This window comes from Serinus canaria, chromosome 10, assembly GCF_022539315.1.
Source record: "Serinus canaria isolate serCan28SL12 chromosome 10, serCan2020, whole genome shotgun sequence".
Classification (NCBI taxonomy): Eukaryota; Metazoa; Chordata; class Aves; order Passeriformes; family Fringillidae; genus Serinus; species Serinus canaria.
In genome coordinates, this window is record NC_066324.1 from 441,638 (window position 1) to 467,066 (window position 25,429).

Consider the following 25,429-nt stretch of genomic DNA (forward strand, 5'->3'; position numbering starts at 1 on the left):
TACCACAAGAGATCAAACATTTATTTAATCATAAAAGTCCAGCAAATAAAACTATATACAATAATCCATGCATACTGCCCAATTCACAAACACTTAAAACCTGTTTAAAACACAGTCTACACAACAGTTGGACAGCAGGGCAGAGTTTCACTCAGTGAGGGACATAGTCATGTTTATATTTTGGATGCTGCTTGTAGCCTACTCTCTCCCCAGCAATAAGACTCTGGATCACCCACTCTTGTGAGACAACAGGCAGCCGTAAAGCTTCTGCACACTTCAAGACACCAGCTGGGCAGGAAAAATCAGTCACCACCACATCATAAACACCCAAAGCAATATCTGTACAGGAGGAAAGACAGGCATCTGTCAGTTGAAGAAAGAGGATTTTGCTCTGCAGCAGAAACATCACAGAAGCATGGAATACTAAATTATTTGGTTTGGGAGGGACCTTAAAGCTCATCTTTTTCCACCCTCTGCCAAGAAAGGGGACACTTTCCACTGAACCAGGTTGCTTCAAGCTCCATCCAACCTGGCAGATCAGTGTGTTTCGCCACTATGAAACACTATTACATCTCGTCATTCCTAGGCAGCAAATTCTCTTTGTAGAAGTTAAAACACACCTACAGCAGCCCTGCACCTTGCAAGAAAATATTCCTTTTAGTCCAGATAAAAATTAGGGGAAAACCAGTAGCCAGCAGTATAGGCATGACCCTGAGTCCTGACCTCAGGCTGTGAGTGCTAGGGCCTACATCACATATGGAGAGGGAGAGACAGCCCAGTTCAGAAGGACAAGAGAAGTACAGTTTGAGAGACCAATTTCCCCCTTTCGAGATAAGCCATCAGCTTCCAGCCTTTGTCTGAATTGCTGCAGCTTCTCCTCTGCAAGACAGGTGTACTAGATGTAATCTATATACAGATTATATTAGAGTAGCGAGTGTCCACCCTTTGCCTGCCTTTCTGCTTACAGACAACCTTGTAAACCATCCCACATGGTTTTAAACCATACTGAAGACCACAGTGGCATAGGATTCCCTGAGAAACTGGCTAGTGAGTACCTTTGTTGTGAGCATGTGAGTAATGCTGTTTAACAGATGCTGCTCCCCCTGTCATGAGAATTTCAGACCACAAATCCAGGAAGTTCTCTTGCTGGTCTGACACCAGGAGAACCTTCAGGTTATGGAACGGGTTTTCTCGTGGGTGCCTGCAGAGTGAAGAGAAATGCAGACTGGTAAGAAGATCCAGTAGCCTAGTCACCTGATTTGCTCTCATATGTGTTTTTTTAGTATCTTGCACACCATGATCCACTCTCTTACCACACTTCCTGAAGTACTTGGAGTGACTATCTTTTGTTTATAGAGACTAACACAGAGCTAGACAGTGTTGGTGGGGTATGTGCACAGCAGCCTATATCCAAAGTTAAACTGAACTCTTCCCTAATCCTGAACCATTTTTTTTGTGCACATCCAAATTGCTTCCACTTTGATGGGGCTGAGCAGGAAGGCCTCAGTCTCCTGCCCAAAAGTCTACAGCTATACAAATTTGTGTCTGCCCTTCAGCTTGCCTAAGGAGTCTGACCTCCTCTGTCATCTCAGAACAGGCTTACTGGGTTAGACTCCAAAGAAAATGCAGAAGCTAGCTTCAAAACATATCAAGGGAAAAGGAAATTAACATAGTATTGTTCTCCTTTATCCATTTCTGAGCAATTCAAGAAATTAGCCGAGGGTGTGGGAAGCCTTGTCTGAATTCTGCCTTCTTCATGAGAAAGACTGATGCCTTCCTTACTTCCAAAGAGATGCTGTTTTTTGTGTATATGGCACCCAAATGAACCTTGGCATTACAGGTCATTTTAAGTCCAAGGATAAAGATGGAAGTGTTGTTCCTATTTGGAAGGGAAAGTATAGGGAGCCAGTACTCAGGTCACCTTCAGTATTTCTAGCTTTTTGAGAACCTCCCAAGTGTAACAGGTCTGTTCAAGAGTCTGCTCAGATCATGGTGATTTGGCACTCACCATTCTAGCAATTTTTGCTCCTGGAGGCTATATCCAGCTGGCAAAAGGTAATTCCGATAATTTTGAAGCTGGTTAGCATGACAGCTATCATGGACCCAGATATAAGACACACAAGGGATCCCTCTGGCAAGGCACAGCAAGTATTTCTGAGTTCGACAGTGCTGGTCCGCAATTAAAAGACACTGGTATGCCGCGTTACACTTCAGGAGAGAAAAGAAGGCATGTAAACAGGAGGCAATGCTTGCAAAAAATCCCCCAAAACTATCCTGATGCTAAACAGGTTAAAGAAGAAAACAACTGAAACCCTGATTTTCACAGCCATATTATGTGAAAGGTGAATTAGATAAAGGTAGTACTGATTTCAGAATGTGTTTAAACATATCCTATTCCAAGCTCTACAAAAACTCTAGGCAAAAACTCTGCCTAGTAGTTTTTGTATCATAGCTCTTCTCCAGTTCAGACAAAAGAGATGATTTACCTTTTAGTCTGAGACTCAGTAAGTCACTAGACAAGATAGCTTCCTCAAGCAAGATGTTCCAAAAATAATTTACCCTCTTTATTTAAAAAAAAAAAAAAAAGCCACACTAAATTACAGTAGTTGTCCAAATAGATCTGGTAAGTGAGGAGCTCTACCCCTAAAGTGTTCCAAGGCACACACTTGTGGTGAGACCACATCTGGAGTACTTAATCCACTTCCAGGTTCTGCAGTATACCAAAAACACCAGACATGCAGGAGCAGGTCCAGCCAAGGACAACTAAGAGGCCTGGGCATTGAAGCACCTGACATACCAGAAGAAGCTGAGAGCTGAGCTTGGTAAAGATCAAAAAGGGAAGTCTTGAATGGTCTTTTTAATGCATATTCATGACTGATATGAGGGTATATAAAAGATGCAGCCACACTCTTCTCAGTGTTATCCACTCAAAGGACAAGAAGCAACAGTTACAAACTGAAATACAAGAAATTCCTTTTTTTTTTCCTAATTGGATCAAGCTGTCCAGAGAGGCTTTGTTGTTTCTATCCTTGACAATACTCAAAACACAACTGAACAAAGACCTAAGCAATCTGCTCTATTTGAACCCACTTTCAGCAGAGCAGTTGGACAAGATAAACTATAGAAATTCCTTCTAATCTCAACTATTCTGTGACTGTTGTTCTAGATTAGTAAGTGAACCCTTACCTGGGTTTCATTGAAGTCTTCCAGGATATAGCCAGCTCCTGCTCGCAGCTGTTGTGCTATGTAATGTTTATCATACGGAGTCATCTCTAAAAAATCTACAGCAGAAAGTTCAATTTTTGACTATAATCTATCTGCTTATATTCCTACATCTTAGTCTACAAAGCCTTCATGCATTCCAGTAAGGGATCCCAGCTATTCTCCCAAGAATTTCTAAAGAAAATCATTAAAAGAGTCAGGAGAAAAAATAAATAAATAAAGGGCGAGGGGGTCAGCAGAAAGGGCAACAACACACCAGTAGCCAGGTGAGCACCTTGTCACTTCTTTGACAGCATGAAAGAGGACACCAGCAAAGGCTAACGAGCAATCTATACATGCTTTCAAGTTCTGTGCTTGCCAGCACTATCCTTTAGCTCTCAATCCCCTCCTTCTTACATTATACTATTCTGACACTGATGATCTCACTAATTTTCACACCTTTCTTAGCTTGCTGAACAAACCTATGATCATCACCGAGGTTTGTCACATCTTAGGCCGCAAGTTGGCCAAGTCAGAGACTGAGTCTTAGGTTCTTTCTGCAAAGGATTAAAGAGCAAAAGGGTAAAGAAGTACCCACACAAATGTCTGATCAGACAGTTCCAGCATTTTTCCCAAAGAGACAGCATCTCACATGAAAATGCAATGGGTAAGATTTGCCTCACCTTCTTCCTCCTCACTGCTCCCAGTAGGACCATCTGATGTCTTCTGGTGATTGACCAATTTGTCACTTGGTGTTGCCATGGTGAGAAGAAAGGCATAGCCCAAAAAGAGGGTCTTATTGTGGGGCAAGGGTCCATAGTTGCTATCCAGTACTGGGGGATCTGCAGCATCTACACCTTCACAAGTGCTTACAAACTCTCCACCTCTCACAGCCCCTGCAGAGAAACAGAAGCACCAGGAGTCTTCAAAGACATGTCTTACCCGAGGAATCGGTTCAACTCTGATAGTTTACTGCAGGAAACAAAGGCAGGATTGAGCTACGATTATATTAGGCTAGGTAGGGATCTTTTAAGCTTCTGGATCTTCAAATCAAAACATGAAGGACTAATGGGACAAGTTTGCAAGTCTTATCAACATCCTGAAACAACACCGACTGCTGTGAGGGGTCCCTTTAACAGCTTTCAGGACTGACTGAAGAAATAAGAGAGAGACCAATCACATCATTCAAGTCAAAAGACAGAACTGAAAAGACAGCAAGTAAATACTCAGACTATACTAAAAATATCTCTGGCTATTGAATGCATCCAGGGAGAATCAGCCTCAAACCATGTAGGGAAAAAAAAAAGCAATCTGATCTACTTTTAGTTATGGAAAGTGGAAAGAAAAAGCAGCTGAAAAAACAAGATTAATTCAAGTTCTCACTAGGCTTTATCATTGCTGACTTGCGGCCACGTTTAGCTGGGGATCGTTCATCTTCAGAAGCAAGAAGTTTCCTTTTCCCAGACAGTGAGACTGGTGGGACACGTGGACTCTCCTGCCCTTTACGAGTGGGAGTTGTGCTGCTGCTGGAAGTGCTGGGAGAACCAAGGTTACTACGTCGCTTCCTCTTCCCCTCCACCAGATTATCTGCAATACAGTATGCGGGAGTTAGTCATGGGCTGTCACCAAACTCCACAAGCTTTCACCCTACCTATCTGTACAGAAGTGGCTGAACTCAAAAGTACCTTGAAGATACATACCACCACCCTCTGACAGAGGAAAGCAAGAAAAAAATTTATCTTTCTTCTCGAGCCCTGTACCCTGCTTGTCTATTTTCCTCCCAGTACTGCTGGGACTTAATTATCAAAGCAGCCATCCACCAAGTTTATGGTTAAATATGGCAAGCATCACTGTCCTTGAAGCAGACCACTTTCCACAAGCCAGTCAATACCACTAAGTCTCTGATGCCAAACAATAAAAGGATCTCAAAAATCTCACTATAAAGTACAAAAAGCATCACTGAATACCCAAAACCATTTAAACATTGGTAATTCAGATCAGGCACTAGGGTTACCTCAAAGGCATAGGACACAGAATAGCAGTCAGCAGCTCAACAGCACCTTTCCTTACCAAGACTGATGTCAGCTGCTTTGGTCACAGGGGTGACAGGTTCATAAGGACCTAGCCCAAACTGCTCCCGCAGCTTATTTCCTTGCTCCTGAGACAGGATAACAGCCATTCGTTTATACCATTTCCTCTGGCCTTCCTTTTCAATGCAGTAGTATAGCTCTCCAGACTCCTTCCGGTGTCCCTTCACCACACCTGACAAGACAGCAACTAACAGCTGTTAGCCAACCATACCCAGGCTTCTCATCCTCCCGGAGCAAGTACCCATTTCCCACCACATTTAGCAACTCAGAAAACCAAGTATGAAACTCAAGCACGGCTCTCACCTGCACTGAAGTACTCGTCCTCAGAGAGTGCAGTCACCTCTGTCTCCAGTGGGATAGGATCACAGAGCAAAATATCTTTTCCTAGCACATCACACTCATATCCGTCATCAAAGAGCAGCTTGTACTTTCCTGCTCCAACATCTCGGGTAATCTTCCCCGAATAAAAGTACCCATTTGAGGACCACTTTGCTACAACCCTGAGGCCTACAAAGCTGCTCCCAGTGGATGAGTCTGCACAGTCTGAAGGAACAGTCACCACTTGAAATGGGATTTCTGGAGAGTCACTACGACGTAAGGCACAGAAGCCAGATGTGTCAGATTTCTCTCCTCCATCTGGCAGGCGAACTGAACGAGTAAATGATTTCTCCTCAGGTGATGCTGTAGTTGAGAGATCCTCCATACCTGGCAGTCCAGCTAGATCTCTGTAGAAAAAAACAGTCCCATATAAGGGAGGGAAAAAAAAAAAAAAAAGACAAAAAGCATTCCCAGAAGGATCTGTAAAAACAATTACTAAGTATAAAATACCCGGGGGAGGTGCTTGCAGCTGCTATATGGTATCACTAGAAACTTCTGAAATACTCAGTACTCCTTTTCCTCTAGGACATTAAGACAGAAGTTCCCTATTCTCTTTCTTGCAATAAATTAAAGTTACAGTCTCCTTTTTCCAGGGTACCTTGTTCCTGTTGTTCGAGATGGTGGGCGTCCTCTTCTTCCTCGTCCACGAAGTGTCACAGGTGCTCTGCCAGCCTGATGAGTGCCAGGCATACAGTCCTCCTCCTCCTCACAAGGCAGTGCTCCTGTCTGGCTAACTCTGAGTGGTGATGCAGGCTGACCAGCTGCTTTCCTAGGGCTAGAGAATTTATGAGTTAACTGTTTTGAGGAGAAAAGCCTACTCACTAAGATCCTCCCATTTTCTTGATCATCTCACAACATATCCAGAATTTTTCCTCTTTGCTGCTAAACTGCAAAGTAATGCCTCACAAGGAAACGAGCTACTCCTTCAGGAAGAACAGATGCAAAAGCAAATACTACCTCCTTAATTCTGTTCATCAAGCCAGATCTTTTCCAGAAAACCTTTGATTTAGGTCTACCCTGCTTCACACTCACAAGCCAGATGCTTGTTTCTGCAAAACATCTCTTCCTCTTTTCCTAAGACTCTGCACTTACCTCAATTTTCCTAAGATGCCTCTGCCAATGGGTAAGGCAAATTCTCCGGTTTCTGTCCCACACACTTTCCCTTTTACAGCTCCAGTTCCTCGCCCTGAGCTGCTGCTGCTGTGTGTGGCAGAGTGACCACTGCTTCCTCCACTGGATGTACGGTGGATACTTGAGGCCTTAGACGAGAAAGAGCTGACATCACCAAGGTCCCCTGAGGTCAGCGACGAGCCCCCTGCAGTTCTAGAGGGGGACATGTCAGTCTCACATTCCTGGCACTCCACTACAGGCTCCTCAGTTTCCTTCAAATAAGCAAAAAAGAGATTGTCTAAGATGATGCAAGTGCTAGACACTTTACAATCACCAGTCCAAAGTACAGACAAGCTGATACCACGTTCATGAAGCTGATGACAGCCACACAAACTTCAGTCTGGGCTAATCCATGGTAGACAGTGCATCTCTCACTACAGGCCTGCAGCTGCTCTGTATCAAGAAGTAACATTAAGAACTCAGCAGTGTTGAGGAATACATTCAGTGCAGGTAGCACAGGGCTGCAAGTGGAAGATGCATGTTGAGCTCTGGGGGGCGAGAGCCCCAGGCAAAAGGTTGTGGGACCTGGACACTTGGAGGCACAGCAGAACAGAAGACCCCCAGACTTTCTCACATTTTTCCAGCTTAGACTGTAAGGCTATAAAAGCTCAGGGTGCCCTTTGCTCAAGGTCTCTCCTTGGAAGCACCAGCTCAAGCTGTTATTTTGTTATTTAGTTACTGCAACAAGATTAAATTATTTTAAGGATCCAGATGTCTGAGACTCTGCCATGGGAAACCTGGGGTCCAGTCAGTGAGGAAACCTGATCTGACTGTGTGAGTGTGGGGTGCACAGGGACTCAAGCAGGGCACCCATCAGCTCACTGGAGCTGTCCACTGTGACGGGGCCTCAGTCCCAGCTCAGGTGGTACAGTTGTGACTGCCAGAGTGGCTCCTGGATAGTTGGACAGGGAAGTTACCTTAGCAACAGGGCAGAACTCAGTTTGGTATCCAATTGGTCTGGTTTTGAATAACTCCCATCCCTCTAGAGTGTGAGACTGCAACAAATACGTGAGACACTAGGAGCCTTGGGTTGCTTATAATCCAATGTAAGTTTCAGACAACTTGTCATCTGGAGTTACTAAAGCTTTATGGATATAAAAACATGCATCTACAGAACAGTGATATCAAGTGTTGGTAGGTAAAGCAGAAATGGTTATATGACTGTGATTACACAAACTATGTAAGCATATTTCAGGATACTTAATTCTCCATTTTTATGTTACAATAAAGAATTCCACATGAGTATCAGCTGTAAAAGTATTGAACTAGTTTATCCTTTTGTTTCATTACTCATTGTGACTACACAGCACAAGACTCTGAGGTTATTTACCTTTATAGAACAGGAGTAACATTTTATTGCTAGCAGGCTGATATGATTATTGTGTCCATCAAATCAGCATTTCTCAGCTATCTTTCATGATTCTCTAAAGACTTTCCAATTAATAAATTGACATAACACAAGTATACTAATAAAAGGCTGGTTTGTTCCTCAGTTTTAAGTTGACTTTTGAAGACCTCTAACAGAATCTGGTACACAGGACTCAAAAGACTGTGGTTAAAAATGACACTGAACTGTGAAACAGGCTAAACTATCTTACATAGTTCAATTTTACAGGCAGAAGTGATTTTTGTTTACTAACAGAATTTCTGCTCATTCTGAAATATCTCTATTCTGCCAAAACTACAAGACTTTTAAAATAACTGGATGCATATAGTTAAGTCTTTTGTTGAGTTTTTTTGTCACTTGAATGTGTCTGGAGAACACACGGCATGAAGTGTACCAGCATCAAAACCACAGCTTTTGCTGTTCACTAAATGGCCTGCAAGTCTGCTCATGAAGAAAGCCTTGGCGTCACAGCACACAGATTTGTTTATTCAACTACTTTCCTGCATCATAACGTGTTCTCACTTTAACTACTTCTATGTTTCAGGCAATATCTCATCCCATTTAGCCACAAATACAAGAACTTACCTCAACTACCTTTCGTTCCACCTCTGCACCATTGATGTAGTAAACATCTGTTATAACACGTGTAACAACAGTGCGCACTTCTCGAATGGTTCGCATGTGGCGACGCTGAACTCGGCCTTTGGGTGGGTGAAGAAGGTTAAATTCCTCCTCTCCCTGTAATAAAGAGGATACATTAAAACCAAAACAGACCACAACAAAAAGCAAACTATTTCTGAGTAGGGCTACCTCTGCAGTACAGTTTCTTCATACCATGTTAAAGTACAGATGTAGGGAACCTTTAAGCATCTTGTTACAAATTAATGCAACACAGGAAACCCTAAACAAAGGAGAACTGAACACATTTTGGCAACAAGTAGAGGAAGAGAAATCACAACAGTCCAAGGAGGAAACAGCAAACTTGTTTAGCGTGGCTTCTGATACTCTTTGATTGAATAGACTCCCACAGGTATCACATCAATCTTGCACTGTCTTTTTATGGCCCTGTTAATCTCCTATTTCCCACAGAACACATTAGTCTTAAATCACATTTAGTAAAAAATAATTTTTCTAGTCTTTCTGTTGATAAAAAACCCAAACCCAAACAAAAACAATCAACCAACCAATCAAAACTTGTCACATTTTTCCAGAAAATACATATGGAGACATTTACTTTCCAAATTCATGCTGTCCAGTGAGTATTGCTACCTTAACAGTTGATTCAGGACAGCTTGTGACTTTACCATTTTAAAGTGGTCCTTGGCCTTTTTTCAATAGAGAACCAACTGTTAATGAATCTACTGGCTGAAAGGATACTTTACTGTCCTAAAGCAGTTAAATACAGGCAGCCCTCATCCCACCTGACTGCGCAAAGAGTCCGTGTCATCTCCAGAGGTGTTGACAAGCTTTTCCCCACTCTCGTCGGTTTGAATGTTCACATCTTGTTGCCCAGGTTTTTGCCCAGACATACTGGTTCCCATTTCCACCTGTCTACAGATTTCTTCTGATGTTTGTGTGGCTGTTGTAACAGTTGTTGGGGTAAAAAGATAGTCTGCTGTAGTTTGGATCCCTTTATTTTTGATGTTTTCCCACCTCTCTTGACTTTGATTAATTTGAACAGCCTTACTTTGTTTTCTCTGCATTCTTCTCCTGTCTTCTGCTTGAGTGCTTACAGCATCAGTCTCCATAGACTCTCCATCCTCTGCACCAGAAGACTGTTGATGGCAGTCCTGCTGCATCCTCTGAGGAATTAGGCTCTGTCCACCACTGCCATCTGCCTTCTGTTGCTGGTGCTGCCAATCACTGGGATTGGTATGTAATTCAGTATCTTCTTGTGGGCCAGGAAAAATTAACCGATCCCCCCTGCAAACCAGTTACACACAGATCAAAACTACTGATTAAGAAAACAAGACAACCAATATGCTGCCACTCAAGTGACAGTAGTATTAAAAAAACCCCTACCTTGGCAGTCACTCAATTGCTTCTTAAAATTGCACAAAACTCAGAGTGTTCAAATAATAAAAAAAAATATTTCAATGCTTCTGGAGTGATGCATAGGGTGGTAAAACATATGGCTGACACTGTACAGAACTAAGTGCTTTCTGAAAAACAAATTTTCTTGCTACACTCCACACATGAAGCACCAACTATGCAACTTCCCAGAAGCATGTCATCTTAAAGTTACTTCAGGGTCCTCCAGCACTTGATTGGCTTGAACCTGATAATTACATGTAGTAAGAAGACCCAGCAGCATAAACACAAATGCTGTCTGATGTTTTCATTAGAATTTGTCTGCTCTGCCAAAAGTACTGCCTCTGCCAGGTACTATATGGGACACTATACTGAGCCAAACTAGAAGTATGTATTTGGCTTCCCTTGGGTACTTGAGGATTTTGAGAAATTACTGTCTTCCCTTCTGGCTGTGCCTTGCCCAGCGCTGGAACTCCCTATTTGTTATAGTCTTTATTGTAACTGTTGAAACTCAGGTTACTCTTTCTACATAGACCAAAACCTCACTGTCCCATCAAAAGATAGAATGGAAAACACTGAAGAAGCAGATTTCTACTTCTAGTTCTCCAGGCAGCACCCTCCTCACTGTAACATATGCAGCTGTACAGTCCTTTGAAAGGGGACAATAGCAGCAGCAACAACAAACAAACAAAACTGGTCAGAAGATCTTAGAAGAGGAGACAGAAAAAGTATTTAAACAGCATTAAATATGATCTCAATTTTCTCAAACCCAAGACTTCACTGAAGCATATCAGTCTTCTGGAATCACATGGCCACTCAGTCAAAAGGTAAGCCTGATAACCACATGAGACACAAACATACAGATTTAGTATACTTACCCCATCGTCCCCAACCTTCTAAGTCGCTCAAAGAAAACTGGCTTAGCGTAATTTCTTTGATGTAGAAAACATACACCTGAATATAAATCCAACCAGGACTGGCAGGCAAAGACTGTGAGAAGTTACCTAAATGGAGAAGTGGAAAGACCATGACCTCTGGCCTCATCCTCTCGACGAACTTCACAGACCCGACTGAACACAGACGATGCTTTCTGTGAGCTAGCAGTGCAGATTTAAGACAAACAAAGAAAAATGCATCAGGAAGTGTGAAAAACCCTCATACAGCAAAACAAGAATTCTCTAGCTCCTTGTGAGAACAACAAAGACTACTGAGCTTGTTGACCTACACAGCCACAGAATGACTGATAAGATCTATCTCAAAGATCAAGAATGAAGCTGCAATTGCACAAGCATTTCTGTCATTTCTGAAGACACCCTAACAGCCAAGAGGAATGGAACAATTCCAGAAACTGTTGTGTGGAAAACTGCAGCACCATCAAGAGTTTCAGCATTTACTGCCTCTGGTACCCACCAGAAGACACAGTCAGATCCTTTATGGCTTACTTCTCAGGAATTTCATGGCACCACAAAAATACTGGGAATGACAGTCATAAAGCAGACTCTGAGAGTTCATATTCATCCCATACCTACAAAGGTAACCCATCCTCAACCAGTGAAAAATTATTATCACCCATCCTCAGCACTGAGGCACGATTACCATCTACCAAGCAATCCTGTAACAAGAGATACTGAGTTTATTCCTATGTTTTCTCACTACTTCAAACCACTACTCTTCACTCAAATTACTACAGGTCACCATCTTCCTACTGAGATTCCTGTTAGTATTTACAAACATTACTTCCTGCAAGCTAAATCAAGCAATGCTAGACATAAAATGTGAGGTAAGCTAGATACATACAAATCAAAAGACCAAGGGAATAACTCAATGCTTTGGTCAAAATGTTAACCTGTGATTTCTGCATATCCATGAATTGATTATGACTTTCTATCAGCTTTACACTAAAAATACAATTCTCTTTCAGAACTTTTTTTTTCAGAAAATTACACCATGAAAGACAGCAGAAACCCATACAGTTGGATTTTAAGAGATGGACAAAGCAGACTTGCATTCTGGACTGCACAAGACATGAATTTTTGGCTTTGACTACAATCTAATGGAGGCAAAATGTTGACATTTGTAGGAATCACAGAGCCCATAATGAACAAACAAGTGGGGTTCCCACTTTGCCTATGTAATTAAAAACTGCTGCAAGAGCTATAGAGTTAATATCACATCTACTGCTAGAATGTTCCTTGCTTCTGTGTCTCCTTCTAATTTTTTTTCCCCTACGGTTGATAATATGTGGAGAAAGGATCTACCCAGAGCTTTGTGTTTATTAACTCTGCCCAGCAAGAAGCCCAGTTACCTAGCAGCAGCCTCAGCAGCAGCAGGGGATCCATCTTTCCTGTCACTGGCTGCAGGCTCTGAAACAAGAAGGAATGGAAGAATGATTTTGGCTTCATCCAAAAGGACACTCCCGACCTTTCCCAGCTCCATACACTCGGTGAAGAGAGGCTGAGTAACACTGGACAAAGGGTGCCCAGGCTTGCCCATCCAACTTCTCAGAACAGACCTAAGTTTCTACAACTTTTAGACTATTAGACTGAATGCCACTGTTCTGGTTAAAATCCTGTCAAACTCTTTTTTCCAGATTATGGACAGGTCCAGAGGAAGCAACAAATATGATGACATGAAGTGGAGAATCCCTCCCACAGAGACAGGCTGAGAAAGCTGGGATTGTTCAGCCTGGAGAAGAGAAGGCTCCAGAGACACCTCATCGTGGCCTTTCAGTACTTAAAAGGGAGCTTATTAAAAAAAAAAAGGGGGGGGGGAATGGGGGGGAAACAGTTTTAAATTAAAGGACAAGAGATTTAGATTAGATGTTAGGAAGAAATTCTCTCCTGTGAGTGTGGTGATGCACTTTCACATGTTGCCTGGAGAAGCTGTGGCTGCCCCAACTCTGGAAGTGTCCAAGGCCAGGCTGGATGGGGCTTGGAGCAACCCAGCCTAGTGGAAGGTGCCTCTGCCTATGGCAGAGAGTGTTGGGACTGTGTGATCTCTAAGATCCCTTCCAATCCAAACCATTCTATGATTTTCATATATATATATATTTTCCCACCCAACACAATCAAACTTCACTTCCTGTCCTGTGTACCTGTGCCACTATACATCACAATTTGTAGTCTGCTGGAAATACCTTTCCTCACAACAGAAGCCTCTCCTCTCACTTCATCCTTGCTTAGAGCATTGCAGAAACAGAGAAACAAATTTAAGTGACACTGCCCAAAAAGAAAAATGAGAAAAATTACAGGGACTCAGAGAGTGTCTCGGGGAATGCCACAGAGAGGTTCTGAGTTAGGGCTGAGATCCAGTAGGACTCATACACTTCAGGTTTCATCCTCTTACTTTCCAAGCTGAACGGCAAGGACTCCTCGCTCCCATCATTCACAGGGGTAACAAGGTTCATTCGCAGAGAAAGTTTTGCATCTGACTCAGGAACCACACCAGACTCTCCTTTCTCATACACTTCTGACACATCTGCTGATACCACTGCACTTTCCACAGTGACATTGTTGGTACCCATTGTGCCCTCTGCTGTAACATCACTGGTTGCTATAGTGCTGTCTGGACAAGTGTCATCCACTGAAAACAAAAAAAAACAAAAACAAGAAAAAGGAAGTAGCTACTGTCATTCACACTGTTGGGGTTGAGATCCTAGTTTTGGTTTGAAGACACTTCACTGCATGCATTATTAGTAATGCTGCAGTTGTGTAAATTCCTTTCTAGAGATCTGAAGCATGAAAATTCTGTAGCACAGGTATTATCCTTAGTTTGTGACAGAATAATTTACTACTACCCAAGCAGAACAGACTTCTTTTCATCTAGCACTTGCAGGGTGCTGTTTTGTGAACCTAGCAGAGAAAGTCCTGATAAAACATGATGAACCCTGGAAGCAATCTTCTTTTGGTCTAAGCTCTTTTGCTACTCAGAAGGCTCTTCTACATTCTTTAATGGAGCTGTATGTGGGACCACAGTGAGTGCAAGGAAGACATGCTCCATACCACCCTGTACTCAGGGAGCAAACGCCTCCACTAGAGACTGAGAAAACATGACAAGGAAACTGAGGGGAAGGGACAACTCCCCCCATCCATAGAATGCGAATGTAGCAATTTCTTGCCAAGGAAGGTTTGAGTTATCCTAATATATACTGCACCAAGAATCAAAACCTTCCAGGCTTTCATTGCAGAACAGAGCCATTTGGGTAAAACTCACCAATTGGTGTGCTGTGTCTCCTGGGTCCCATTTTGAGATGGCCAGTAAGAGGTGGTGTTATGCTAGTTAAGGACTGAATGACATCACCCTCCTTTGGCAAAGTAAAATGAAATGGGGTTCCTAAAAGACACAGAGCACCAGAATTAGTAATTTAAAGGATATACTTTAGTTCAAGTATCAAAAGCACATATTCACTGTGCTGTGGAAATAGGGAAAAAGCATAAAAAGCATAACACTGGTGCTGTACAAAACCCCCCTTGAACAGCTGCTCTAACTGATAGTCCTCACATATTAGGTGAAAAATCTCTCTCAGTGAGAACCTAGACTGTGGTCAACTCAATGCAGCTGTTCCCAGGCGCTAGATAAAAGAGAGACTAAATATCCTGACATGAACAGGACTTCTACAGAATGCAGCTTTGCTTCAGAGATGCTCAGGATGTTCCAAAGAAGAGGAAAATGAGGTCAAAAACAGAAATGAAGGTTAAGACAGAAATGAACTGGCAAATCTACACGTTGCCTGAACTGACAACCTAGAACTTACTCAGAATGATGGCTGAGGTGGCCTATTGCATCAGGGAAACCATGCCTCGGTGGATTTACTGTGTGCAGATGTCACAGGATTTAACAAATAAATCAAAAACCTAGTAAAATGCTCTTTCCTTTGGCCTCATCTCATGCATTTATTTGCAAACTTTCAATGTTACAGAGAAGTAACTTGCATAATCCTCTCATAGCAAAATGCCCCATCAGCAAACAATTATGTATCATCTGTTTGAAAACTCTGAAAACCATCACCTCTCTGACTATCACAAGGTTTAAAGACCTGGCTGAGCATCTGCAACATTCTGAAGACCAACCCAAGAACTTCATTGTATTTTTGCAGAGGGTAGGTGCCTTCTAGCCCAATGGTACTCACACATTGGAAGGCAAACCACCCCCTCCTCATGAACAGTTTATGAATGCTTGTCATATCATGGCCTAGAGCATGTCTCCATTTAAAAAGTGTTTTATCTAAAAACTGAAGCAATTCAATTCAATATTTATTTAGCTACCACAATTCCTTCTAACCTATAAATCCACATTTGGCAAGCTAGTGACAAATGATCAAAAGAATTTATTAAATGATCATCAGCACCAGTGATGACCAACAGCATAATCTAATTACTATAGCAAGGGATACCATGAAAGAGAATACAAACAAGCTTCCACAAGAACTGAAAAAAATGCGAATGCCTCACCCAAAAGTTCAAATGCTTTCATTCACATTACAGTCTCAACTGTTCTATTAAGGAAAACAGTTCATCAAAAGAGTTAAAATTTTCTTACATTCTTACGACCATCAACCTGTACCAGATTTAGGTCCACTTGGAATTGAATATGGCAAGGGATGTCAATGACAACAAGAAGGGATTCTCCAAGAACATCAGTAGCAAAAAGAAACCTAAGGAAAATGTGGGTTTGCAGCTCAGTGAGGTGGATGCCATGGTGATAAAGAATACAGAGAAGATAGAGTTACTGAATATTTGCTTTGCTTCAGTCTTTACTAAGCCCAGTGCCACAGAAACCCAAATCCTGGAAGCAAGAGAGAAAGTATATAGAAAGGAAGGCCTCCCTCAGTCGAGGAAGACCAAGTTAGAGATCATTTAAACAAATGTGACACCCACAACCACCCATATGGGCCCTGACAGGATGTGCCCATGAGTGCTATGGGAGCTGGCAGATGTTACTGCCAAGCCATGCTCCCTCATCTTTGAAAGGCCATGGAATACAGGAGATGCCTCAGGACAGAAACCCAGTGTCACTGCAGTCTTCAAAAAGTGCAAGAAGGAGGACTTGGTGAATTAGGCCACTGTTGCACCTCCATCCATGAAAAGATGGAACAAATCATCCTGGTTGTCATCATCAAGCACATGGAGGAGAAGGTCATCAGGAGTAGTCAGCACAGATTGACCAAGGGGCAATCACACTAGACCAATGAGATTGCCTCCAGTGATGGAATGACTAGCTGGGTAGATGAGAAGAGAGCAGTACACGGTGTCTGCACTGCCTTCAGGAAGATTTTTTTTAAATTGTCTCCTGAAACATCCACACAGGTAAGCCCAGGAAGTGTGGTCTGAATGAACAGACAGCAAGGTCAATTGAGAACTGGCTGAACGGCAGAGCTTAGAGGGCTGTGATCAGTGGCACAGATTCCAGCTGGGAGGCCTGCAGCTAGTGGTGTCCCCAGGGGTCACTGCAGGGTCCAGCCTCAACTTATTCGTCAGTGACCTGGATGAAGGGACAGAGTGGACCCCGAGCATGCCCCCACCCAAAGTTTGTGCTTACTGATTTATGCTTCATAATCTGTTGATAAGGGATTAGACTCCTAAATATTTATTCTGAAAATAATCATTACAATAACAAAGCTGCTTTAAGAGTAGAGGGATGCTCTACAGCTCTTCATACCTTAAGGACTGAGTGATGGCAGGAGAGCAAATACCACTCTCCATGCGTTTTCCACCATGCTTCACGAGTCTGAAGGCAATTAGGTAGAGTAGATCAAAAGCCTGAACTCTCTCCTAACACCAATCAGCCCTTTAGTGTAATACGAATGCATAAAACACAAACGAGCATTAATTTTGGAATTAATTTTCTTTAAAAAATGGCTTATAGTTCCCATTTAAAAGTAAACCCAGCCAACTGTGAGTTGTGCTTCAATTGCATTTAGATTTGTCTAAGAAAAAAAGCAAAACATTTTCAGTACAGAATGAGAGGCGAAATATTATCCAAATTCAAAGACAATTCTGTTTATGGTCTCTTAAAAATGAAGTTTTGGACTGTGAAAATTGTGAAAGACAATACTGAAGTGGAACCCGACATTTAACCTTGTTATGTAACTGCAGCTATTTATCTTTATCATCATTTCAGCTGTGTACTACCAAACTTATTGTTGTATTTAATAAAACCCATACTCTTCTTAAGTTTGAAGACAAGCCTGAATATGCCAAATTGTCTTAAAAAACCTGCAGTCCCAAATGCTGTGGACTTGTTCACAGAAAAGTTCATCTTTGATTACAAAATGCAATGGAGTCAGAATACCTTTGAACTTCCTGACCAGTATTTTGACTAGATCCCCTCAAAGCATTATTTTCTATATAGTAAAACTTTTTTCTTCTTTCATTAAAGGAAATCAAGAGTATTGTAGCAAAAACTTCATCATTCAACTTAACATTAAATAACATTGGAGGTCCTACAGTCTTTCCCTTTTCCTAACAGACTTCATAGGGAGGAAAATACATATTCTGACACTAAAGTCATTCTTTGTTCATTCTCATTTAAGGGCTAGAGAACTGTGTTTAAAGATGAAGCCAGCTAAGAGGCATAAACAATATAGGTGTAGTATCCCACATCTTGTATAATGACACACAACACGTTAAATTATTTTAATGGGTCACGACAATACCTGCTGAGCCAGAGCTTACATGTGAGTGAAAAGCCATTCTACTGTAAAAAAATCTCAAGAAAAAAATTGCTATATTAGCTTCTAGCTCAAAGTTGCTCTGTACACCCCAATGAAGAAAGTTCTCCTCTGAAAATGAAGGGGAAAAAAAAAAAAAAAGAGACCTACAAGAGGGAAAATACTACCACACATCCTATTCCTTTCAAGGACCCTGCTGTTGTTGCTTCTTGAGTGGGGGAGAAGTCACAAAAATCCCTGAACATTGCCAAGGTCACAGTGTTTTTAGTTCAAGCTGCCCTGCATTTCTACCTTAAAGTAGTGAGAGTCAGGAACAAGAATTACACCACAGGGGAAAGCAGCAAAGTCATGTTTTGCACGTAACACAGTAAGGTATAGTGCTCCTCAACTTGCATCCAACAGCAGTGCTCCCTGAAAACACTGAGGATTGTATACAGCTGTCCTTGACATTACCCAAAATATACACCTGTGAACTACTAACCTAAATTCACTTACCACTGGAAGGACTGGGGGACTTAGAAGTTGCCTTCTCCTGCGGCTGCATTTGCTCTTCTCGCTCCAGATTCCTTGTCGTAACAGTATCCTCCATACTCTTTGGTACCGGATTCTCAGGCTGAGCCACATGTGTTTCAAACCCTCTCTCTTGAAGTGATGGCTGATTGCTTATTATCACTACCTGTCCCAATTCTGAACCATCGGGACGGTTTTTGGCACACAATGCCATTTCTGATTGGACATCACTCTTTAACTTTGGAAGCAAATTGTGCTGCTCCAGAAACTCCCCTACAGAAGGCTTAGCTAAAACTTCATTGAGTTTTGCCATGTTAGTAGTCATTTTATCCATGCTCTTTGCCTCCCCCGTGTCAAAAGTACAATCTTTCAAAGCTTCTTTTCCCTGACATTCTGGTCCAACCTTTTCTAATTCCTGGGCTACATTTTTGCTATTTTTACAAGAATCATTCATTTCTGTATCTTCATGACACTGTCCTTCCCTTTCAAGAATAAACCTATGAGAAAGTGTTATATTAACAAGAGACCTATCTTCTGTTATTTGCTTCTCTTTTATTTGCAGTTTTTCTTCTTGCTCTTCACACTGAGTCTCAGGAACTGCCTCAGGTTTGGAAATCTCTTGAGCATATGACAAAATCTCAGGCAGACCAGACTGATCTGCAGCAGCCTGACTTCCAGAAATACACTCAATCTCCTGATGAACTGTAGAGGCTAATGGCCCATCTTCTCCAACACCTGCACTAACAAACTGTCCTACAGGCATTCCTGCAGTCTCTACATCTTCCTTTTTTGCTTTTTCACAGTTTTCAGAGGGTGCTTGATCACCTGCATTCACTTTTAGTTTTATTTTCTCATTCTCCACAGAACAGAGTCTTGAGTCTGAGGCCTTGCATTCAGATTCAGAAATCCTCTCTACCTGTGTGGTCTCACTGTCCTGGCCCATGTTCAGAGAGCCTGAACTGATGTCTGTATTCGTGGGCTGGCTACATGCACTTGCAGAAAGCATCAGTTTACAGGAATCAGGAGGCTGTAACACAGAGTCATCTGTGGACATCTTTGACAAAGCATCTGTAGATACAGAGAGATCTCCTGGTAAGCATATAGGGGTTAAACCAGCAGTTTTTTCTTCTTCTTCATGCTTATTCTCTGGACTCTGAGTTGGAACAAAGATATCCTAAAATGAGAAAAGTGGGATATAGAGTATTAGGGCATCCCAAGTAGGATTGTCTATTATTCCTAAAAAATTACACTGGATTATGAATCAGAGCAAGTTTAGCACAAAACTACAGGTTAAAAAACAACCAATGAAAACAAAAACATCCAAATCTTTTTTTCCCTACACACAAAATTTATCCATTTTTGCTGAGAAAAATTATCACCACTAATTACTATTAAGTAATCTTCAGCAAAGTCAGACACAATCCTTGTTATCTTTCACTACAAAATCACAAAATACAGGGCAAATATGACAAATTAGTAGCTATTTTTACTTGAACCACAAAGGGTTTTGGAAAGAGCCTCTGTGATATCTATTATATTAACATGAATGCTGTTTTCAGCTGAGGAGAAGCACTGCTTCAACTAGTGAAGTTTCTAGCAAGTTCATGACATTCATTAGGTATAAACCCACAATCTGTCTGTTAAATCCTTTTAAACAGTTATAATTTCCATAATCAAAATACACAAAGAAAACAACAGCAAGAATAAGAAACTTGAAAAATGCAGAAAATAAATTCTAGCCTTGTAAAATAAAAATACTTTATTATGGAACAGCTTCCCTTTCTCCACAAAAATGATGCTAAGGTCTTGCCCAATAAAAAACTTAGTTTGGGATGCAGGATGGCCAGTTCAACATAAGAAGGCAGCACAGTCTAAGTCAACAGCTTCTAATTTTTGTAACTAACTATGCCCTCTTAAGCTGTTATGCATTTTCTCTGCAGGAACAACTGCCACATAGTATGACTAATATATAACTGCAACTGGTGGGAACAGCTTAGTAGAGAAGTTAGTAGGGAAGCTCAACATAAAAGAACAGAGGCTGACTGAAACACATCTTCTGCCTCAGCCATAGAAAAAACTCAGAAAAGCTATATACATGAACCCTTACATGAGAGAACTCTGGTTGTGATGGTATAGCTAAAGATCCAGGAAAGGTGGGGGCACTCTGGGACACTGGGGTTGAAGCCTGTGGCTGAGCAAGAGGTCTTGGAGGGATACAAGGGAAGGCCATCTCCACCAGCATATCTCCTCTCTGCTTTTGCATCAGATCTCTTCCATCTGCAGGGATAGATACATCCATCTGTTCATCTGGTTTGAAAGAGCAGAAAAAATATTAGCACTAAATTCTTATGTTATATCTCAGTTTTCAACATCATATTAAAAAGATTTGTCTTCAGTGGTGTATTCAACTTTGTAAAATCTTGTCTCCAGCAGCGTTCTTTTTGTAAAGGGGAAAAAAAACCCAAAAAATAACACATTCTTACTTTCAAAGGAGGAAGCAAGTGTTTTGTTACAAATTTATATGACTATTTTGCTACAGGTCTAGAACTTCTACAATTAGAAAAAAATAAGTGTCTGAAACTTATTTTAAAAAGCATTTTTTCTGAGGTATTTCTTTTCCTTTTGCTACCTTATTAAAATGCAACTAAATTCAGACCCCAGCTAACAAAATATCTGTTAAAACAGTATTTCACATTCCATGACAGGAATCTCTCAGAAAGGAATATTTGATTTTGTATCATACTAAAAACCTGCAGGGATGGATATCTTATCCTTGATGGTAAATGTGTGCTTAGAGAAAATATTTAACAACCAACATATTGTATAGAATAATTTCTCTTTAGGCATCACAATTTAGGATACACTCTTGTAGCACATGAAAGGTTTTACAAATATTGTGGAAGTTGTCTATATTAAGGTAAAATAACCTATTATGATGCAATTCTTATCTGTCCTTCCTACTGCCCTAACAGTATAGACTTAATACAGGTTTCTGCCTGTAGCAAGAATGGCTTGTTCCTAAAGAAGATAATTGACAGCAGAAATCTGTATGCTATACAAGCATTTCCTATCTTTCAAATGAAGGGACACTAGTACTAATTTAATTATGATAGCTATGCAGAAAATATCAATAACAGATAGAGAATCCCAAACAACAGAGTCAAAAATACAGATCTCCATCTACCCCTTCACTGTTCTCAGTTCTACTTTATTCTTTAAACATAATTTTAACAGACTTTGAAAAGGCTGCAAGCTCTGACTAAACCAGTGCACAAAAACATGACCACAGACAGTATGCAGAAAAACATTACCTTCTGCTTCCCCCTGTTCAGTAGGACTGCTGGGGACAAGGGCATTGGGTCCAAAGGACACAGGAGGAGGGATAACTAGGCCTGAAGAGACACTGCCGATCAAAAGGAAACATGGAAATGAAAACCACACCTCACTAAAAAATGCATTAAGTTCTGCTATCAAACTCCAGCTTACCACAATACAACTCTTCTCATGAAAGACAAGTGTCAGGTGTTCACCCATAAGAGACTAGTGACAGTCATAGCCACCATTAGTTCATTTCATTGCAAAATAAGTCCATGCTCCTCTCATAGTGCAAAATTAAAGGACTGATTGCTTAAAATGAGGCGCAAGTCCTTGAATAATGAAGAGAGTAGGGGGAATGCACTACTGCAACAAAATTCTTGAAAGAGCTTGGGGATTTTTCGCTTACGTGGAATCACCCTCCTGTACAAGGAATGCCTGCCCAGAGAGCTGCAGGACTTGCAGACTGTGGGCAGGGGTGCATGCCAGAGAACTCCCCTCTTCCGCCCTGGTTTTCAGACAGCCACTCCCTGCAGTTGCTTTGAACAAAAGAAAACAAAGATAGAAATACAGTCAAAAAGTGATTAGAAAATTCTGAGGAATTAAGGAATTAAGGCTACTGCACAGCTCCTTTTTCGATAGACAACGACAAGCTGATCTTCAGAGCTGGCGAAGGACTGCACATGACAGTTCAGTATGTGAAATGTGAGCACAAAATAGTTCATATGAAAAAGATAAATCCGAATAGATTTTAGACTGTACAAGTCTTCCTACCTGGGAATTTTAAAAAAATCCCCAATGGCTCCAATATCAGCACCCGTGATCCAGCACTAGAATACAAATATAGGCAAGGTTCTTGTAAGAAAAGACACCTTGCACTGACCACTGACTCAATGTGAGGAGAAGGTTGTTATTGACTCTTCTGGATACAGAAGGTTCATTCACAAGATCAGGCTAGAACAGACACCACTGGGCAGAAGTTTGCCAACACTCTTATCCACACTGGTGTGTCATTACAACGGCAGAGCATCATTAGTTTCGGAAAAGGGTAAAAGTTGGGTTTTGGTTTTGCTCTTCAAGGGGCACAGAAATAAAGGAAATTAAATATCTTTAACAAGCCAGTAACCATTCTAATGGGAAGTGATGTTTAGATATTGTTCCATACTATAGTGAATGAGGCTGTGGCCTTTCATTTCCAAAGTGTTCTCAATTTTAGCAGAATTTACATGAAAAATATTCACAGCACTCTAGAACCCAAACACTTAATGTTTGTGAAGATCAAGTAGGTATGATATTTATAAATATCTCTGGGATGGACATTTTGGTTCTGCTCGTCTGTTGTTACCTGTTGCATGATTCTCAGGAAACATCTCTTCCTGTGTTGACAAGATATCTGACTCCTCATGACCAGAGCCAAGGGATTCCTCAGTTTTACTGGCACCACTGACAGGCGTTTCCTTTCTGGTATGCTCTTCTGCTTCCTGCAGAGTTCTGAAAATGCAAGACCCAGTCTTTGACCTGAGAAATTCAAAATGTGAAGACCGCAACATTGTAAAGAAAATCTATCAGTAACAGCTAGAAGGCATTCACTCAGGTATAACACAGGGAAAAAAAGGAGAGAAGAAAGAAAACCAGCTTCTCCTGACATAATAACATTTTTATCCTTCATAAGTTATACTTTCAGAATAGTTTTTTACATTTTCAACCAGTCTAAGCAATGCTTAAATGGAACGCAGATGTTCGATTGACTTCTATTCAATGAAGATTCTCGGAATTTCATTTCACCTCTTTAACATTATTTTGTGGCAAAATACGATAATACACGATGCTAAATAATAATACAATAATACATGAGTTCAAAATTATAGAAATTTTAGGCCAGAGAGAATAAATACTATTCAACAAACTGAAGTTTCACACTTAAAAATAGTTAAAACAAAGCTTACAGTATCAAATACACAAAAGCATCCTGGAATACCCACCACTTAGCCTCCATATTTCTCCTGTGCAGCCAAAGTTCACACTACAGTGATTAAGCTATTTCAAGATAACTTCTGTGACTCAAAATGAATTATCAATTCTAGTATATTCCAGTCATAGCATTTTAGGAAAATTACTGGCATATTTTATTATGCCATGAACTTGCCCTTAAAAACAAACCTATCAATTTCTTTGTGTTTAGGAGTTTGACATCACATCTTTTTTCACCAAGGAATACTGAGAGTACTCCTTAGTCAGCACTGCTACAAAAAGGCCTCAACAGTATGTCATCTTTCCCTTTACCTTTCTCTTTTGCCTTAAACCCTCTTCCAAATCTAAAAATCTAGTAAAAAAATAAACAAATCACTTTCCAGAATGCCCACAAACTGTCGCAGCATATATTGCACTTGAGACAGCCACAATACACAGCATATCCTCACACAATTTCAGAAAGTTTCTACCCATACCAAGTAGCAGCATACCACTTCAGAAGGCTTCAAGTATCTGCCCTTCTTATTCTTTAGCACAACCTTTTATACCCCTGATGTTCATGCATGGCACCTGTATGCCCTCTGTTCCCTTGGGTGGTTGCTCAGCACGCCTGGGCACTCCATGTCTCACTGCTGTCAGTGCTGCTCACCTGCTTCTCACAGCCGTACCCACCGGGGATGAGGCTTGGCTGCAGCTCCACTCCACTCCCAATTACCACAAACTGTGTGCCTACAGCAAACAACCCACAGAAAAGACAGACTGTTTTACCTTTCAGACTTCTCTGCCTGGCTTTCCAAAGCAGTATGTGCTTCTGTGCCAGAGTCAGTTTCTGTGTTGTCCGCACAAAATTCTAGGAAGAGAGATAAAAGAAAAATACCTGTATTAATATACAAATAAGAAAATGTAGATCTAATTTACACAAACACCAAGGTAAGACTTACATTTAAAAAAAATAATTTTGAACTACCTATGATAACCAGAAGGAAAAAAAACCCAACAGGATGAGGTTTTTACCAGGAAGGGAATTCAGTATCAGATTCTCTAAATATTTTGGAAACCAATTAGGAAAGAGAAGTGCAAGAATCAATGATAGCACTTGCACAGGTACAAGAAAACAAATTAATTAGTCCAAAGGAAAGAGGGGGCAAAATTTGCCCCCTAGTGAGCTGTGAACTCATTTTTGGAAACTACTAACACCGTATTGCCTGTCAAAAAACCCTAACATTTATAATTTAAATAAACTAGATAGAATCTACACAGCAGCAAGAAGACATCTATGATCATTTTCACTTACCATATTTAGACTCATTCTTAACAAGTCTGGAAGAAAGGACAGCGGGTCCAGAGTGGAGCTGATGCCTGGCACCTTCCTCACTGGGCACCAAGTCACTCTCAAAGTCCTGGCTCTGTGACAGCTCTAGAACTCCAAACTGGAGCTGTGACATGCCTGTATCTAACATCAGACATCCATTACAAACATACACACCAAAAAGAAAAAATCAAGAGCCATCTATCACTTTTACAAGGGCAAAAGATATACCCTCTAACATGCAAAGTATTTAGGCTATTGCTGAAACTCTGAATGAACTAACTGATCTGATCGCATTGTATAATTAAAATATGGTATCAGAACAGGTACAGTGGCCATTAACTCAAAAATCTGTGTTAATCAGCAAGGGCTTATGTAATACCATTAGGAACTGCAGC

At 41.1% G+C, this 25,429-nt stretch overlaps 1 protein-coding gene across 6 annotated transcripts in view; it reads right to left on the bottom strand.

The window, feature by feature from the left end:
• The window catches only part of TP53BP1 (tumor protein p53 binding protein 1), a 26,674-nt gene continuing 1,245 nt past the window's right edge, over positions 1-25,429 (bottom strand). The window contains exons 5-28 of one of the 6 annotated variants that reach the window (XM_050978344.1): positions 25,017-25,175; positions 24,491-24,572; positions 23,097-23,269; positions 22,161-22,290; positions 21,748-21,839; positions 20,544-20,743; positions 18,422-19,610; positions 14,470-14,589; positions 13,603-13,839; positions 12,563-12,620; positions 11,262-11,354; positions 9,914-10,149; positions 9,648-9,805; positions 8,812-8,964; positions 6,762-7,051; positions 6,268-6,444; positions 5,595-6,016; positions 5,272-5,463; positions 4,585-4,788; positions 3,885-4,097; positions 3,187-3,281; positions 2,009-2,208; positions 1,056-1,201; positions 1-339 (exon numbers count right to left, since the gene is read on the bottom strand). In XM_050978344.1, the coding sequence (XP_050834301.1) occupies positions 152-339; positions 1,056-1,201; positions 2,009-2,208; positions 3,187-3,281; positions 3,885-4,097; positions 4,585-4,788; positions 5,272-5,463; positions 5,595-6,016; positions 6,268-6,444; positions 6,762-7,051; positions 8,812-8,964; positions 9,648-9,805; positions 9,914-10,149; positions 11,262-11,354; positions 12,563-12,620; positions 13,603-13,839; positions 14,470-14,589; positions 18,422-19,610; positions 20,544-20,743; positions 21,748-21,839; positions 22,161-22,290; positions 23,097-23,269; positions 24,491-24,572; positions 25,017-25,175 (5,207 nt within the window). In that variant the 3' untranslated portion in view covers positions 1-151. Of the gene's footprint in view, positions 340-1,055; positions 1,202-2,008; positions 2,209-3,186; positions 3,282-3,884; positions 4,098-4,584; positions 4,789-5,271; positions 5,464-5,594; positions 6,017-6,267; positions 6,445-6,761; positions 7,052-8,811; positions 8,965-9,647; positions 10,150-11,261; positions 11,355-12,562; positions 12,621-13,602; positions 13,840-14,469; positions 14,590-18,421; positions 19,611-20,543; positions 20,744-21,747; positions 21,840-22,160; positions 22,291-23,096; positions 23,270-24,490; positions 24,573-25,016; positions 25,176-25,429 lie in introns of all 6 variants that reach the window. The other 5 variants (XM_030228478.2, XM_030228477.2, XM_050978343.1 and 2 more) reach the window with 5 other exon arrangements.